The 18,999-nt window shown below is 39.8% G+C and overlaps 1 protein-coding gene across 3 annotated transcripts in view; it reads right to left on the bottom strand.

Annotated features, from left to right (window-relative positions):
• The window catches only part of LOC118772976 (protein EFR3 homolog A-like), a 93,138-nt gene that overhangs the window by 54,505 nt on the left and 19,634 nt on the right, over window positions 1-18,999 (bottom strand). For all 3 annotated transcript variants that reach the window (XM_036521687.1, XM_036521686.1, XM_036521688.1), the window contains exons 3-6: window positions 13,050-13,177; window positions 12,378-12,528; window positions 5,500-5,621; window positions 2,159-2,308 (exon numbers count right to left, since the gene is read on the bottom strand). In XM_036521687.1, coding sequence (XP_036377580.1) covers window positions 2,159-2,308; window positions 5,500-5,621; window positions 12,378-12,528; window positions 13,050-13,177 — 551 coding nt within the window. The remainder of the gene's footprint in view (window positions 1-2,158; window positions 2,309-5,499; window positions 5,622-12,377; window positions 12,529-13,049; window positions 13,178-18,999) is intronic.

Genomic DNA, 18,999 nt, shown 5'->3' on the forward strand with positions numbered 1-18,999 from the left:
GATGGGCTTCTCAGGATCTGACATGGTTCGAGTCCTACCTTTCTGACCGCTCCTATCAGGTATCTTGGAGGGAATTAGTCTCCTGCCCCCGCCCTTTCTGGACTGGGGTCCCACAAGGTTCCGTACTTGGCCCACTCCTCTTCTCCCATTACACTAAATCACTTGGACAGGTAATCTCTGGCTACGGTCTTTCCTAACACTGCTACGTAGATGACAGATAGTTGTGTGTCACTCATGTCACTCCGCTACTCACTGCACTTCACTGGCTTCTGGTAGCAGCCCGCATCCAGTTTAAGACACTGGCACTGGCTTACCAGGCCACAAGAGGCTCTGCCCCATCCTACCTTCGGTCTCTGATCACTCCATACACTCCAACTAGATCTCTCCGCTCAACCTCCTCTGGGCAGCTGGCGGTCCCCTCACTTCGGGAACCTGGCAGCCGTTCCACTTGGCCACGTCTTTTTTCTGCCCTCGTTCCGTGGTGGTGGAATGACCTTCCTCACCCAATCAGAACTGCGGAATCACTCGCCATCCTCCACAGGAGCCTGAAAACCCACCTTTTCAGAATCCACCTGTCCCCTATTGTGTAACCTTTCTGTTAGGTTTCTATAAAAAAAAGAAAAAAAAACCTTCTGTACTAACCCTGTCTCTATGTTGCAGATTTTGTTTGCAGATTTCTGTTTTATTGTTGCAGGATATACAGGAGCATGGTACTGTAAATAATTATTTTGCATTCCTACTGTGATCTTTTGCCTATGAGGAAGTCAGCTAAACCTGTTTGATGCACTAATTGTAAATTGCTTCGGTTTAAAAGCGTCTACAAAATGCCAAATCGTAAATTGTAAATTGTAAGAGTAATGGGGATTGAAATGTTTTTTTTTAACGGTATAGCACCCCAAGTGGCCAAATTTCATGAAACTTGGTGCATACCCAGTATTCTTAATACCAACAAAGTGTACCAAGTTTGGCATCACTCCAACAAAGCACCGCTGAGATATGACTCACTTCCTGTTTTGGTGTCTTCACCATGGAATTTCATTGGACAACAGCGGCCATATCATTTGCCCTAGCAAAATTCTAGGACAGGGATTAATTCGCAAAAGTAGGTTTTTCAAAAAATTCAAAATATGATTTTTTTTTTAATATCCTATACAGTGGATGAGTCTATTCAATATATCGTGACCCAAGGATTCAGGGGAAAAAAGGATCACAACTGTAGGACAAACGGTTCAAAAGTAATAAGCAAAAATGTACTCTGAAATTTGGCCCGTTGGTGATGCTACAGGGAATGATGGAATGACCCCAAATTTGGTGCCTGGACACGTTGGACTGTGCTCTGTGAGCGCGCCAAAATCCACCAAAATCCACCTAGGGCTTCTATGGCCTGCCAGAGAAAATCATTGAAAAAATGATAATAGCAAGATGGCTGAAAAACAAAACGGCGGACACAGAGGATTCATAATTTCCCAGCTAGGGTCCTTTACTGCGATGATGCACAAGAAATTTTGTTGAAACATCTGCTTTGGTTCCAAAGTGATAGGCATTTGAATTTTTTTTCTCTGTTTTTCTGGTATAGCGCCAAATTTCATGAAACTTGGTGCATACCCAGTGTTGCTAATAGCAACAAAGTGTACCAAGTTTGGCATCACTCCAACCAAGCATTGCTGACATATGGCTCACTTTCTGTTTTGGTGTCTTTGCCATGGAATTTCATTGGATGACAGCGGCCACATCGTTTGCCCTAGCAAAATTCTTTGAATAACTTTTGATCAGACCCCTTTTGGCTTCGCTTCACAATCACACTAATTAATGATAATGCACCAGGAAGTCAGATTTTTGTTTATCTATGCAACAAACTGAGAAATTTAAGAAACATGGCATGACATGAAACACCCACTAGTGAGATGAACACATTATCCTTGTAGACCTCCTAAACCCAAAACTTGGAGCATGAGACCAGAAGAGATTCCTTCAGAAATACAAAGTGAATGCAGAGTGAAAATGTTTTGTGCAGTTTGGCTGTGCCTTGTGAAAAATGACAGCATGTACATCAAAGAGTGAGACTGGGACTGACCAATGGCTACAACTGACAAGGTTGAAAGCCCCCTAGACTGACCAACCACCCACTCAGTAGCCCTCTCTGGACCTGCCCCCCTACCTATAAACATCCTCAGCTTCCTGCATGTTGAAGAGTAGTGATGGAATGAGCTTGTCCATGTGCTGGGGCTCCCAGATGATGGCCTGCAGCTCATCGTTGACTGTCTTTCGCACAACTCCCTGCAGGCCTTTGATTCCAGCCACTCGGATCCTGTGTGGAACACACAGGATGGGACATGGAGTGCATAATAGTAGAGGCAAAGGAAAAAACTCATTCAGCATTTGGGGCATTCTTTCTAATTTGTTCTTGAAAGTATATCTCATTTGTTCCTGATTGGGTGTCACTGTATTTTTGCACACTAACAAGATTAAGGTACAGATTGTTTGAATCCAATAGCAGAGTCTGCATGAGTTTTTTTTTTTTTAACAGCTCAAGCTTTCTTTGAGTGAATGTTTTCACTGACATGTCTTCAAATGCTGTGGCTTAAGCTGAGAAGCTATGATAGACACTTGGCCAAAGTTCCCGAGGGCCCTCCACTAGAGGGAGAGAACACATGGCAGCAATATTGGACAACAGTGTCTTACTCCAGCTTGCTGTATGAAATGCAGGGTGCAAAAATTAGACTTTACACTAGACACTTCATCATCCATATATCCCTTAGGGGCCTCCTCCTCATCCCTGGAGGAAATGTGAGGTTGCACCTGAGCACCAGCTGCCCCATGAATACCTCCTGCTTAACTGAAACACATCACTGCTGGTAGAAGATCCACCTTCTGTTCATAGCTGTGACCTCATAAAGGGACTGCAGTGCAGGGACACACAAGGATGCAAAAAGCCCTGCAGCCACTCTTATCTGGAATGGCTTACATATGACCCATCTGAGATGGAATATTTTCGTAAAGCATTCTGGGCATTAGCCATACATGCAACAGCAGTGCCCCACCAGAAAATTAAAGCAGTGACCTTTGGGTTACAAGGATTGCTCCTTAGCATTACACTACATTGGTTGACACAAGGCGTGACTTACTGCATTCCAATATCAAAAAGAAGTGTATTCAGATCTTTTTAATGAATCCTAACCATTAGAATTCTAAGTGTGTCATTGAAGGCTGAAATGTTCATATGAATTCATCAAATCGCTCTAGTCATGTGTGCTTTCATCTATTATGATCACAGCTGTGGCAAACTGACATTCTGAATATAAACTTTTTTCAGAGGTTTTTTTCAACTTTTTTAAAGTTGAAGCACAATATAGCTTAAGCCATTTAACTTTTCCACAAATACATTATGTGGTCTAAGATAGGCCATAAAGGGGTTCAGGTTGCCCCGAAAACACAAAACTGGCCTCGACGCAAATAGAACTTTAGGGCAAGGCGTTTTATTTACAGTGCAAAAAACCACAATCCCAACCAAAGTCCGAAAATAGTAAAAAGAAATGCTGTCAAATTGTATTACATATACAGTGCAATAAGTACCTATAAAAAGTACAAATGAAAATTAGGGGTCGACCGACCATCTGGCCATTAGATAATCGGGCCGATATTTGAAAATTTTTGATGATCGGTTATCGGTATATTTTTATCTAAATTCCCAATTTAAAAAAAAGCAATGCGTACCTGCCAGTGCCTGCCACTCAGTAAATCTTTCTGCCACTCAGTGGGTGTAACCCGCAGGTGACTCCGCCTACTATGATGTCACGTGTATAACCTCTAAATGTAGCTCATCAGCTCATTGCCCTGCCCCCCAACCCCCACCCATTTTTTTTTACGGATCTGCATGATTCACGTGGGTCGGAAAATCTGGAATTCCGGATTAATCCAGAAAAATCACATCCCTGTGGAATGTATGAGAAACGTATAAGTAACTGAGCACAAACAAGCACTGTACACCTAATGTATACAGCTTTATATTTACTGAGACAATTGTGGTTTAAGTACCTTATCCAAGGGTACAGCAGCAGTGTCCGAGTGAAGAATTAAACTAGCAACCTTTTGGTTACAAGCCTTGCTCCTTACCACTATTACGGTACGCTTCCACTGCAGCAAATTTCGCTTCGCTCTCTTTCAGTTTGTATGGGGGCGAAATTCGCTCTGGCTGGGCGAAATCGGGACGAATTCGCCGAGGCAAGCGAAATTGAGATGGCGAAATCTCAACTTTATGCAAATGAGAACCACGTGAGAACCAATCAGTTCAGTGTTTGATGTGTTTGGTACGTGACGTTAAAAAGAGAAGCGGGAGTAACAAAAAAAGTCTGACCAAGATGGCGGAGGCTAAAGGCTACATGTAGCATGAAAACATGTATATGATTAAAAGATGTATGGGCAACCATTTGTGTCTACATCAACACGGGATGTTGTTTCTATGTTACTTAGCTCTTAAACACTCTAAGCTAGGTGACAGGCTAACCACAAGGGGGGGGGGGACACATTGCCGGATATTGGGGGCAGGATCTAGTAGCTCATTGGCTACTGAACGACACAGCACTTTACATCAGTGTCAGCGCTAGTAATGGCGAACCAGCAAGGGCGGGTAAGTTGTTTATATGTGTGTCCCTTTATCATATATTCTCAGTTTGGCACACAATATAACCGGCAGATATTAGGTTCACAAGATGAACTCCTTCGGTAATAAGAAAATTGTATTTCACTTAAATGAGCTAGCAAGATGGTTAAGCGAGCTGGCAAAACTAGCGCCGACCCAAATGCATTAAGGTTAAAGAAACATATCCTACTTGCTTTACATACTTTGTTGATTTTTCTTGTTACTGAAGGAGTTCATCTTGTGAACCTAATATCTGCCAGTTATTTATATATATATATATAACTGAGAAGCTGAGCCAAACTGAGAATATATGATAAAGAAGGGACACATATAAACAACTTACCTGACCTTGCGGGTATATATTAGATACTGGTCGCATGGGAACTGGTGCCAATATGTTTTGGTACCTATCCCTAATCGTGTGGTGTTGACATGAAAAGTTACTGCACGGTCGGTGTCTCTTCATCTTTTCTCTCCATACCCTTGTAAATGCATAATCTATGAGCTTGTTCTGTATATTAATAATTAAAAAATTTAAATGAATGAATGAAAATGAAATTCTATTAAATATGTCTTATCATTAAAAATGAAAATTAAAATGACAGGTAATAATAGATTATGACAGAATTTTTACGACCCTGTCTGTCAAAATGACGGACAAGGAGAAAGTCTAACGCAACCTCTGGTGGGGGCTACAGCTGGACCAAGTACTTAGCTGCCATTGTCATTATATGTATACATGAGCTTGTCTTGAAACCAGATAGTTATCGATATCTAAGAAGAAATGTGTATATGGACACAAATACTAAACCATGATTAAACAGTTTTCGACCTAAATATAGGTCCTAGGTACTACTCACCTGGTCCTGGTTTTGGGGTTCTCATGTGTTGAATGGCACATGGCACTAAACTGTGACACAAAGAAGTCATAGCGACGATGGTAAGAAGGGGTGTCCTCCTCAATGCTGGAAAACTTCACAAACTGCAGAGAATTAAGATCCAGTCTCAGATTACAGTAGTCAGAATTTCCAGTTTGATTTGCTTGGTTTTCTATACACAAACTCATCACTGCTCGCTGTTGCTGTCTTTTCTCACTTGGTTTCTCTACAGGTTAGATGGGTATGGTGAGAAAATCCCTCATGCACTGTGGACAAAAATCAAGAGAACTCCAAGCATTTGTCCTTGACATTATAATTGTCTGCACCTTTCCCATGACATTTACTGGAAGTTACCATGCTAACATTTTAGCCGTAGCCATAATCAGAAACAGACTGAATCCCAGCCTTAATAAGAAACCAGTTTGTTCTTGTATCTAATGAAAAAGTATTACTTTTAATTTTGTTATTCACAATGTAGGATAAACTGCATCATGGTTAACTTAAATCTGTGCACATACGAATTACTGTGGATTGGGCCCCCCAATGGATGAGATTGTAAAGACACCTTTCTTTTGCTGACAATGTCTGGGAGTATGTGGCACCTAGGGCTGCCCCCTAATAGTCGATCAAACGTTAGTTGATGAGAAGAGTCTTAGTCGACCAAGTTTTCATTGGTCGGTTAGTCGCAGAAAAAAAAAACCCTCAAACTCCATTTGAGAGCTACACCTTGTCGTTAAAAAGTTATTAGAGTATGTCGGGCAGGAAATCATCCAAAGTATGGGATCATTTTGAGCGTGTAAAGGACGACCCCAAGACGGTGACATGCAAACTCTGAGGTTGACAAATGATAGGCGAATCTTTGCATGCAAACATGACTTATCATCTGAAACATGTAGGGGAGAGCCGGGACGAAAGTAACATGGGATGAAAGTAACACTGCAATTTTCTCCGAGCCCATACAAGTCTGATATGCCTGACTGCATCAGTATGTACAGCATGCAACACTTACCAGAACCCCAAAAAATCACGTGGATACATCATACTTTTGCGGAGTTATACCCAAGAAGTTGTTTTCGATCACAGGAAGTAAATTCACTCAAGCGGTGATTTTTTTGAATGACAAGTTGTGTCTATTGTTTCATGTGTCATAGTCAAGATCATTTGACAGATTAATTAGTACTTTAACACATACTGAAGTTTGCCATGTCAGAGTTTCTCAGTATAGAAGCAAGTCAGGTTTAACTGTCAGGAGTCATTGTCGGGACAATTGTGACAGTTTCGTCCCTCTACAATAACAACTATACTTATTATATTATTATACCGAAGTTGTTCCACATTTGTACAAAATAGCACCTGGTATTGATAGAACACACACATTTCTGTCTGTAACGTTATGTTTTAAAATGACGTTTATCTGAAAAGTTTTACTTTCGTCCCGGCTCTCCCCTAAGTAGCCCAATGTTATTGTCCCTTTCGTACGCAACTTATTTTTATGCAATGTGGCGCTGTTACGTTACATGGCTCGTTATGTTTTCATTAGCGTTATTAAGCTTTTCATAGTTTTCAGTTAGGATTTATATTTTTTAACATTAAATCACTGTTTCCTCGAAGCTAAAATTAGCTAGAATTTTCCAATCTATAGTGTTCTAATCGCACAGGTTTTAGCATACGTGCTAAATGGCTAATCACACCGGTGTGACCATATGCACGAAAGGGTTGTTCCATTATGCTAAATAATTAATGGCCTAATTAACATTAACGAATTGCAAAGTTAAGGTTGCATGTTTAACTTCATGTTATGTTTATTTATCGTTTGTTTTATAAGTGTGTTGGTGTTACAAGTTCATAAGTTGTATTATGTTATACTGTGTTGAAATAAATGAACAAAATCCTTGCTGGTTGTTCCGACACATTCAGAATCATTACCGCTTTTGCCGTTAGCATTGTCATTAACAGGCGGCTCGCTTCGTGCATGCACTTGTAAAATTTATATTTTAAAGGCTCATTATAGAGAACGCGAAGTTGACGTCACACTGTGTTGAATTTTGTTTACGTGCCATATTTTGAGGATTCTGCTACCTTTCTGTTCATGAATTGGAGGCTGTGTTTTGATTTTCTATCGTGATTTTGAAAAATGTCACCATGGTAGGTCAGTGTTGCTGCATCAAGAACTGCCATGGCAGGTCACACTATCGTTCAGGGAGAAAACTGGACAATGGAATATGTTTTTCACCTTTCCTACGTGGAAAAAACACGAAGGGAAGCAGGTTGAGGAGGTGACAAGACGACGCCGGATGGCGTGGGTAGCTGCAGCAAGAAGGAGGTCCAAGAATATAGCAAATCTTTTCTATTAATGATGCGACTGATCAAAACCACTGCCTATGACTCAATAAAACAATAAATGTATGTTACAATTCTAACATTCAGTCAGTGCATGGAGTGCCTGTGGCCGAGCAGTGTGGCAAAAAGATCATCCTATTATTCTGTCTTAATTAATTAACAACAACAACAACAACAACAAAAAAATGAAATCGGCTCTCAGATGGGAGCCGGCTCATAGAGCCGACTCGTTCGCGACCGACACATCACTACTGTAATCCAGTCTTGGGCTGGCAAGTCATATGGATGTATGTTATTTATCGTTGTTAGTTAAATACCGTTGCTTGGCACTGTGATTTAATTTCTCCCGGTAGGGTCAGTTTTCTTTCTCTTTGCCCTTCTCCATCTCGTCCCTTCTCCGTCAGATATAAACGATTTAAACAACTTTTTAGCCAAACAAAAAGTATGCACGTAACCACCGTGGCAGGCACAGGTAACAGAGCGCATTCCTCACAACATGGCGCCCCCGTCCCAACATGCAACACGGTGCAACGTATGTTCACATTCTAGTGTTCAAAACGATTCTTCTTAGTGACTTTCGTTCAGTTCAATAAAATGATTCGAATCTTTGACTCACTGCTTCGTTCATTTCCATATCCGGTCGGGCGGCATACACAAATCTGTAAATAGTTTTATTGCATTTTAAAAGTTACTCTACATTGTTCCAAATGTCATGTCCATTATTAGCCTGCTCTGTGGCAAAACAGCACATGTCAAACCAAATGTCAATGAAATTAATAATAATTAAATCGTAATATTCATTACGTGAAACTGCACCATAATATTCAAACAATCATGCAGCCGCAAAGTATACTTCGTCTTTAGGAAGGTAATAGAGCCCCACATTTTATATAATAGCCTAAATACATGTCATTTGCTAAAACTAAAAAAAGCACTGAGGAAAAAAGAGCCACGCTTATATCTGAAGCGAATAACTTTGTTTTACAAGTTTTGAACTAACCCAGCCCAGACATTTTAATATACTTATAGGCCTAGTCAGTGATGTTGTATTTTTATTTGTTGTTAATGTAGACACAGTACGCTACAAATTCTGTTTTGTTTTGTAGCCCACTATGTTGATTTGTCAGTATTTATTAATAAGGACTTTATTCACGTTAAAAGGAAAAGGAAATGTGATGTCAGCATTAACTACATCGTAGCCTATGTAAAATTTCAGTTGTGATAAACAAGAACTGCGATAAATTGTGCCCACCTAAAATATGCTACTGCCAAAAATATAAATATAAAATAATATTGCAGGTAGATGTGCCCCAACTAGCTACTCCTCTCCAGCTATACACTCCTCCATCGCTCCAGCTACCAACTGTCTCCTTCTACAAGCCTGGCAGAAGTCTACTGCTTCCGTGAGAGTTGTAGGGATCTGACTAAGTCCCACCAACCAGACGACACAGCTGTTCTCTCAGGTATAAAACGTGTCCAAGGTGGACCACAGAAAAGCCGGTCCAACTGCGGTGGTTTAAAAAATTCCATTGGATAACACTGTGTCAAACGCAAGCAAAAATGTTCTGCACTCAGTGTCGCCTTTGGACTATTAAACAACTGAGTTCAGGCTTAAGCAAAACTAACAAACACACTTTCTCTGTGTTTGGATTCCAAAACTGGAAAAATGCTTTGTGCTCTTTTCGGAAACATGAAAGCAGTAAATATCACAGAGAGGCCGTGGCTTACTACAATGTGTATTTATCACAGCAACCTACTGCGTCCCAGCGTGACGCCCTGCTGAAAGTTATACAACAGCACAGACGTGAAATGCTGATTAAGGAGATAACCTCCATCATTTATCTCATGGGTCAGGGCATGGCCTTAGATGGCAATGATCCGAAGAACAGTAATCTTTACAAGTTGCTGGAATTACAGGCTCAGGATCGTCCTGAAATTTACCAATGGTTAACTGACAGAAACTACATGTGCCGTGACATAATCAATGAACTGATTCATTTAATTTCTCGTTCAGTACTATGCCAGGTTATTTCGCCTATTCGTGGGGAGTTCTATGCAACATTAGCAGACGAGACCAGAGAAAGTTCAAATAAAGAACAGCTAGTGGTTCTATTCCGCTGGGTTGACGACAGCTGCGTCCCTCACGAGGATTTCATTGGCTTATTTGACTTACCCCAGGCTGACGCTTCGACCATTCTCACTGCACTAAATGACATTCTCATCCGCTGCAATGTTTTGCCCAGTATTTGCAATAGATAGGCATACGATGGGGCTGCAAGTATGTCCGGTCATTTGAATAGACTTGCAGCAAGCTTTAAATGGGACAATCCTGTGGCCATTTATGTCCATTGCTTTGCACATTGTCTTAATTTATGTTTGCAAGACATTGGGAAAAATACAAAGTCATTAGAGATGCGTCGGATTTCGTGCAAGAGGTGGTACATGTTGTGAAGCAGTCCCCTAAACAAAACCACAAGTTCCAAATCTTAAAAAATGAAATGGCCCGGGGCACTAATAACTTACGTACTCTCTGTCCAATGAGATGGACGGTGCACACAGGTGCAGTGAAATCTGTCCTTGACAATTACACTGTACTTTCCTCTCTGATGACAGAAATTAATGAAGAATCATACAGTGATGCCAGTAGGAAAGCTGGGGGAATTTTGGCAGTCCTTGACAAATTCAGCACATTCTTTGTCCTCTACCTCACGTTGATGTGTTTTTCTCCCACTGAACAGCTGTCAAGGACCTTACAGACTGTAAACATATCATTACAGGATGCGCAGAAAGCCGTGGCTTTTAATCAAAGCTTTATTCAACGAAAGAGGTCAGATCATGCCTTTGATGAGTTCTACAAGAAAGTGGTAGAGGACTCGAAAGACCTTAGAGATGCCCCGTGTTGCCGAGGCAACAGAAACGCCATGCAAAATTGGATGCTGGAGTGCCTGCACATACATTCCACAGCCCAGCGGATCATTACACGAGACTGTACTTTGAAGTTCTGGATCTACTTGATGGTGAATTGGAACGGCGTTTTGAGCAGAGAGACTTGCATGTGGCGGCTGACCTGGAGCGCCTGATTGTATCTGCAGCTGAAAGGGAGACGGTTGGTTTCCTGTCTTCCGTAGTGGCACTCTACGAGAGGGATTTTGACTTTGACAGTCTATGCACACAGCTTGATATGCTGCCAGACGCAATTCAGAGTTCCGGGATTGAAGTAGGTCTAACAGTATCATCAGTATCATCATCGACAATGAATGCAACTCCTGTGACAAAAGCTCTATTGCCAGAGGTGCACAAGCTGTTGAAGCTGTTCTACACCATCCCTTATATCAACTGGCAGTGCTGAGAGGTCTTTCTTGTCCTTCCGTTGTTTAAAAACATATTTGAGGTCAACAATGACCCAAGTTTGATAGTTTGATGTGCGTCCACATACACAGGGATTTTTTGGCAACAGTGGATGTTTCGGACTTCACGTAGCACAACGACAGACGGAGACAGTTCTTTGGCAATAAAGAGCAGTGGTGAGTTTGACGTTTTTGGGGGGGGTGATGGGCCTGACCAATTCGAAATGTGTTCCATAGTCCATGCTATCTCATATTCTCTGTACTGATTCTGTCAGTGCGTCTCCCTCTTTGTATCCCTATCTCCCACTCTTCCAACCTCTTTCTGTCTTTTCTTCCCATGCCAATATTGGCAGAATGCAGAGTTAAGATACAGTCTGCCAACTCGCTGACTGTGTCTGTGGAAACAGGTTCTGTCAGAAAGAATTTCACTACCCATCTCTCAACCACTTCGTATGAACTGAATAGGAGGGCAAAATGTCACAGCAGCCTGTGCTAATCATTCTAGGTCCTAATCAGTCTTTAAGTCAATCAGACCTTGTCTGATCTAATTCCAGTGATTTTGTCATTGTTGGTTAGAGATCAAAATGTTTTGACATCTTTTCCATGCAAAAGGAAAGATACACATAAACTCTTCAAATACAGTTACAGAAAGATGCAGGCTTTAGTCCTCTGAAATGGTCCGTGCTATCTGAACATATGAGTGTATTTGAAGCACATCATTTAACACTGCAACACACAATTTCTAAGCCCTTTAAAGCTACAATTCCCTATTACAATATAACATTACAATATGTTTGTTGAAAGCATGTCTAGAACATTTTTTTCAACATCTTACTGATTGGTAACATCTTACTGATTGGTAAGGGGAAACAGAAACTGCCACAAAATGGAGCAACAAAAGGCCTATCCAAAAGGCCTATCCTTGAGAACCACCTCTTACTGTACATTTTACATGTTATCCATTTATCCATTTGAATGTCTCATTGAAACAATGAGACATTCTTGCTGAAGGATGCATTTGGGGTGTCCCATCAGGGAATCAAACCTGAAATCTTCTGGTTACAAGTCCAAATTCTTCACTAGTAAGTTCCTCTTAGATTTATCAATGAGAGTGGGGCAGCTGAAGGGGGGAGGCCAGTGTTTCATGGACTGTGGGTGGGATCAGGAACTTACCGAGTTGGTCCCAAGGACCTGCAGATCTGGTTCTGGGGACTCAAGCAGCATGGCCACCATGTGGAGGAAGCTCTCCACGAAGGGCTTGATGCTCTGGGAGCGGCAGGCCATGAGGAGCTGGTCCAAAGCTTCCATAGCGATGACTACATATCTGTGTGCAAGAGTGGAAGTGGGCTTTTATGTGGCTATTCTCTGATCTGATCTGGTGGAACTGTACTGAGCGAAGGTGTGGTATTAGCATGAGGTTTACACCTCATGTGTCTGGAATAACCACTCCCTTTTCAGATACTAGGGTAACTGATGGGACTACAAAGTTTTTTATAATAATATATTTTTTTGTCCTGTCATGTAAATCACTACACTATAGAGTGATATTGATTCTGTCAACGGGGATACTGTTCTGACCTCTAAATCTCAATTGTTTTGATTTAAATTCAGCATGATTTGAATCTTAATTAACACCCTTAAGGCACTGCTGAACAATCAACTAAAGATAGATGTCTACAGATGCAGTTGGGAGTACCGTACAAAACTTATACTGACAATTATACTATTATACTAATAATATCATACTATTATACTCTTCAGTAGCGCTAGACTGTGAGAAGCGCTAGACTGTGACAGGGCTTTGAGGAGATGCCACAGCACCCAACTTTGGCGGGGACCACTCACCCGTAGCGGTGCCTAACAACATCTCTGCTAAGCTTTTCTGCCAGGTATGCCCCGATTCGGTCAAGCTTTTCTGGGGCTGATACCACATAGAAGGTGAGCTTCTCCATCTCCGACTTCACCAGACCATCCTGGGGGGGAAGCAAACACATGAATTTAAAGCTTACACTGCAAATGGTACATTCTGTGTTCTTGTAACTACTTTGTTGTTGATGGGAGGCATTTTAAGTTAGAAATATTCAGGATTAATGAAAATACACCTGCATTTCGCATTTCTGTTATACTTAAAAAGGTAAGTAGGTTTGGTTTAATAAAAGTATTTTTTTAAAAATTCCAAATTACAAAACAAGATTGCTTACAAAAATACCAAGTGAACATAAAGATACAACTATAAAACTTTCACCTTTTTTCAGGTTAAATCCAGGTGCCTCAGAACCCTCAAGTGACACAGAAAAGAAGTGCAGCAATAAAGAAGAGAAATTGCCTGTGACAGGGGCTGACCTGAGAGTCTTTACAGTGAAGACACAGCAACTCCCTGACTGAAGGAGAACTCATCTATCATCGCCAGAAGGTCACCTGGAAGCTATCGCTAGGAGTCTTTCTCCGTCCCAGCCATGGGCATACCATGAGCTGTTCAGAAGTTTGACACAACAAATCCCGGTTTCGTTCCAGGGAGCCACACTTCAGATGGCAAAATGAGCCCCCGTTCACCCCATATTTAATCAACTGCAGATGTGGAAAGATGTGAGTGAGTGAGAAATCATCAGTGGGAACAAGGTGTCCAGATGCTCTTTACTCCACGAATCTCACAACAGACGCAGTGTGTAAACGGCAGAAAGCAATGAGCCAAACTTTTCTTTTCTTTTTTTGATAGATAAACATGTATAACACAAAATTATTGATAAACATACAAACATAAACAACATACAACACAAAACATCACTGGGTCTAATAATCTTCAGCCATCAATCATAATATTAATGATAATAATGATAACAGCAATAATAATAATGATAACAATAGCAATAATAATAATAACAATAATACTAGTTGTAGTATTAACAGTAAATAATCATACATGATGACAGTAATAATAATAACAGTAAGAGTAATAATAATCATCATCATTATCATCAACATCAATAATAATAATAATAATAATTGTAGTGATTGTGAATAATAAGTGATAACCGTAACAACAATACTAAGAAGAGAAATATCAATAATAATAATAATAATAATGACAGCCAATGAATAGTGGTAATGGATAACAAAAAAAAGTTAATAAATAAGGAAGGAAGGAAAGAAAGGAATGCCGGTTTTTGCAAGTTGAGGCTAACAAGGATGGGTTCCCAGGTATCACTGAATTGTTTGGATTGTTTATTGTTTTTAGCTGAGATTCGTTCCATTGAGATATAGCCTATTAACAGATTAAGCCATTGTGACATTGAGAGTTTGTGCCTGTATTTCCAGTTAAGGAGTATTGTTTTTTGGCTATGGTCAACGTGATAAGTATGGTTTTGTGATATTTGTGAAGGTGACTGATGGGTGTGAGATCTCCTAGAAGGCAAAGAGATGGGGATAGTGGAATGCTGTGGCCTAGAAATTTGGAGAGTTCAACTGTTACAGTTTGCCAGAAATTTTGGGTTGGTGTGCATTGCCAAAAAGAGTGATAATAACAATCTGTTGTGTTGAGGGTGCATTGTGGGCAGATATCTGTATCAGTGAAGCCCATGAGATGCATTCTGCGATTGGTGACGTGTGTTCTGTGCATAATCTTATACTGGATTAGCTGTAGTCGGGAGTTGTTAGACATGGAGTAGATGTTGCTACATATTTGTTTCCAGAAATTGAGATCAGTCTTGATTGTTAAATCTTTTTCCCAGTCTGTAATTGGAATGGATAGTGTTTTTTCTTTTGATGATGATATGAGTTTATATAGTTTAGATAAAGTTCAGATGTTGAAATGGATGCTATGTTTTCTACTAATGGCAGTGGTTGCAAATTATTGTTGGATAGTTGTATTTTATTTTTAAGTGCATTCTTAAGTTGGAGATACTGTAAAAGGTTTTCTTGGGTGATGTCATATTTCTGTGTTAGTTCATGGATCGTCAAACATTTATCATTTTCAAATAGGTGGTGTATGTGGGTGATTCCTTTACTTTTCCATGAGTTAAATATGAAAGTGGTCTTATTGATTAAGAAATCTGGGTTGTTCCAAATTGGTGTGAGTTTCCACGGATTAAGTGGGTGGTTGGTGATCTTACTGATTTTCCACCAAGCCTCCAGCGTTGTTGAAATGGTGATGGTCTTATAGCAATTATGTTTTTTGATTGATTGGGACAAGAATGGTAGGTCTTTAATGGTGAGTTCTTCACATGTTGACTGTTCTATTTCAAGCCAGGGGTCTTGTTGCATGTCTGAATATATCCATTTCATTATGTACTGTAACTGATGAGCTAAGAAGTAATGAACAAAGTTTGGGGCATTTAAGCCACCAAGCAGCTTGCTTTCTTGAAGTACTGAGATTTTAATTTTTGGTTGTTTATTTTTCCAGTAAAATTTTGTGATTATTGAATTTAGAGTAGAAAACCAATTGGATGTTGGAAAGACAGGAGTCACTGAAAAAAGATGATTCTTGGTAGGATTGACATTTTTACTGCAGCTATGCAGCCAGAGAGTGAGAGTGGTAAGTTATTCCATTGGTTTAACTTATTCCCAATGGTTTTAAGAATTGGCATGAAGTTCAGTTCAAACAACTCTGAAAGGCTGGAGGAAATATCAATGTCATGATATCGAATGCTACCTGTACGGATATTAAGTGAGAGATTGGCGGACACAGCATTCCACTGGTCCTGGTTGATTGGGAGAATAACGGATTTTGACCAGTTGATTGAATATTCTGAGATGGTGGAAAATGTCCCAATCAGACTGAAAATAGCTGGAAGTGATGTTAGAGGATTTTGTGTATATAGTAATAGGTCATCTGCATATAGACTGACCTTATGGGTTGTGTTCATGGTGGTGATACGAGTGATTTTGGTGTCTTGGCGGATGGCAGCTGCTAGGGGTTCAATAAACAGGGCAAATAGTAGGGGTGAGAGTGGACATCCTTGTCTTGTACCCCTGTGAATTGTAAAACGTTATGGAATTATACCATTTGTGATTACTGATACTGTGGGTGAGTTGTACAAAACTTTGATCCATTGAATAAATGACTCCCCAAAACCAAATCTTTCTAATGTGGAGAACAAAAATGTCCAATTAACCCGGTCAAATGCTTTTTCGGTATCTAATGACAAGATAATTGTGTTGGTTTTTTTGTTTTTGACTATACTGATTAGATTGAATAGGCGGCGCATGTTACTTGATGAATGCCTGCCTTTAATGAAGCCCATTTGACCGGGGTGTATTATAGAAGGTATGACTGTTTCTAATCTTATGGCTAGTGCCTTCCTGATGATTTTTATATCTGTGTTAATGAGAGATAATGGACGTTAGCTTTAGAGAGTTGGGTCTTTATTAGATTTAAGGTGGAGTGATATAAGTGCTGTGTTCATATGGAGTGGAATGACAGGAATTTCTAATTTCAGTGGTTATTTTAATAAATAATGGTGATATTGTTGGCCAGAAATGTTTATAAAATTCTGCTGGGAAACCATCGGCTCCAGGTGCTTTATTATTTGGCATTGAAAGCAGTGCTTTTTTAAAGTCGTCTGGTGAAAGTGGTCGATCTAGATTTATTACTTGATTTTTATTTAGCCTGGGGAGTTTGATATTGTCAATTCAATTCATTTTTTATTTGTATAGCGCTTTTTACAATACAAGTTGTCACAAAGCAGCTTTACATGGCAACAGTGGCAAGGAAAAACTCCCTATCAGGAAGAAACCTTGAGCAGAACCGGGCTCAAAGGGGGAGCCCATCTGCTTCTGGCCGGCACTGGGCAGATAGAGTTAAAGACAAGTTATACAATGTACTTTAAGGCATTTAAGATTGATAGACAATAGTAATTGACAGCAGAGTGATTATAAGAATGTCTCCTAGGATGTCCGGTTCTTGGGACGCAGTTGGCTTTGATGGGCAGGGCAGCGAGGTAGCAGGACTGGAAAACGGGATAAGACGTCAAAAAAGGTTTGAATTGCAGACGGATCACATGTACAGTTGGATTTGTAAAGGTTATTATAAAAGGATTGGAAAGTTGCTGAGATATCATTTGGAGCTGACATGGTATTCCCTTCAGTTTTTAATGACTGGTATGATTTTCTTGTTTTCTTGTTTTTTTCTTGTTGTCTTTTTAGTTGATTTGCCAGATACTGTCCAGATTTGTCATTTTGTTCAAAATGGTAATGTCTGAGTCTCTGTATAAGGAATTGGGTTTTCTAATTTATGATGGTATCAAGTTATATTTGGCTTCAATGAGTTCTTTATGAAGGTCATCTGATGGATTATCGGCTCCTAGCAGAGTAAGCATACCAACTCTCTGCTCAAGCTTTTTTTTCCAAGTCTTGTTCTTTCTTTTTCCTGTGGGTGGAATATGAGATGATTTTTCCTCTTAATACTGCCTTAGCTGTTTCCCATAACAATGTAGATGAGCTTGTTGGGGAGTCTTTCAGTTCAATGAAGGATGTGAAGAATCAGGTATTTATTGAATTCTGAGTCTGTCAGTAATGATGTATTAAAGTGCCATCTAGTATGTGGTTTTATAGTGATTTTGTTTATGAGATTGAAGCTGATTGGGGTGTGGTCAGAAATAATAATTGGGTGAATCTTTGCATTTTATCTGAGGTATAACAGAATTACTTATTAAGAAGTCATCAATCCGGGACAGTGAATTGTGGTGTGGAGAGTAATAAGTATATTCTCTGCTAGTGAGGTTATGTAGTTGCCAGTTATTACTGAGACCAAAGTCATTTATGTATTGTTGTAATGTTTCTGTGGATTTCATTGGCGTGTAGAATTTTGTAGTGGTTGAGTGGTTAACATTCAAGTCCATAATTGTATTGAAATCACCTCCAAGGATGATAGTTGTATCAGAGAAGTTCATAAGCTGGAAAAAAAGAAAGAACTATGGAAAAATGTGGGGTTGTCCTCATTGGTGCATACATATTTGCTATTGTTAACTTGATATCTCCAATCACTGATTATTATGTAACGTCCTTCAGGGTCTGGTGTGACTGAATTGTTAGTATAAGGTGTGTTTTTGATAATTAACATTGCCACACCTCTTTTCTTAGAGGTATAAGGCAAATACCTGGTTAACCCATTGATTTTTTAAATTTTTCATGGTCTAAATTAATGAGGTGTGTTTCTTGCAATAGACAGATGTCTCCCTTAAGGTTCTGAAGGTAAGTGACTGTTTTGACTCTCTCTTTGACGCACCCCTGACATTCCAACTTATAAACTTTGTTGAAAACATTACATAGGTTTACAGTGTATCATTGGTAGTAGAATCAATAAAGACACAGATTGAATAATTAACATTACCATGTTTAGAACTAATATTTGTAAAATGTTATTGTCATTACCATCATACTCACAATCAGTATCACCATTAACATCAATCATAATTTTATAAGCATCATCATGTATCATTAATTGCAGAAATGCCAAGATGTAACAGAGTATAAGAAAGAAAGCAGGGGAGAAAGATGGAGTGGGAAAAGAGGAAAAGTTTAAGCTAAAGGGGAAAAAAGAGAACACTGGTTTTTACAGGTAATGTGCATTTCGGGTGTAATGTTTTTTTTCCATTAGAAAAGCCACAGAGTAATCTTGAGATCGCGGAATAGTTGGCAATGTACAATTTATCCACAGTGATTGAGGCTCTTTTCCTTTCTGCTTGATGCGGTTTTAGAATGGGATAAAGCCAAACTTTTCAGACGTTGGAAACATGCAGTTTCACCAGAATATCAGATCAGTGTCAGGGGTTCAAACATTGCTTCCTGGAACAACCAG

Source organism: Megalops cyprinoides, chromosome 2 (genome assembly GCF_013368585.1).
Source record: "Megalops cyprinoides isolate fMegCyp1 chromosome 2, fMegCyp1.pri, whole genome shotgun sequence".
NCBI classification, from domain to species: domain Eukaryota; kingdom Metazoa; phylum Chordata; class Actinopteri; order Elopiformes; family Megalopidae; genus Megalops; species Megalops cyprinoides.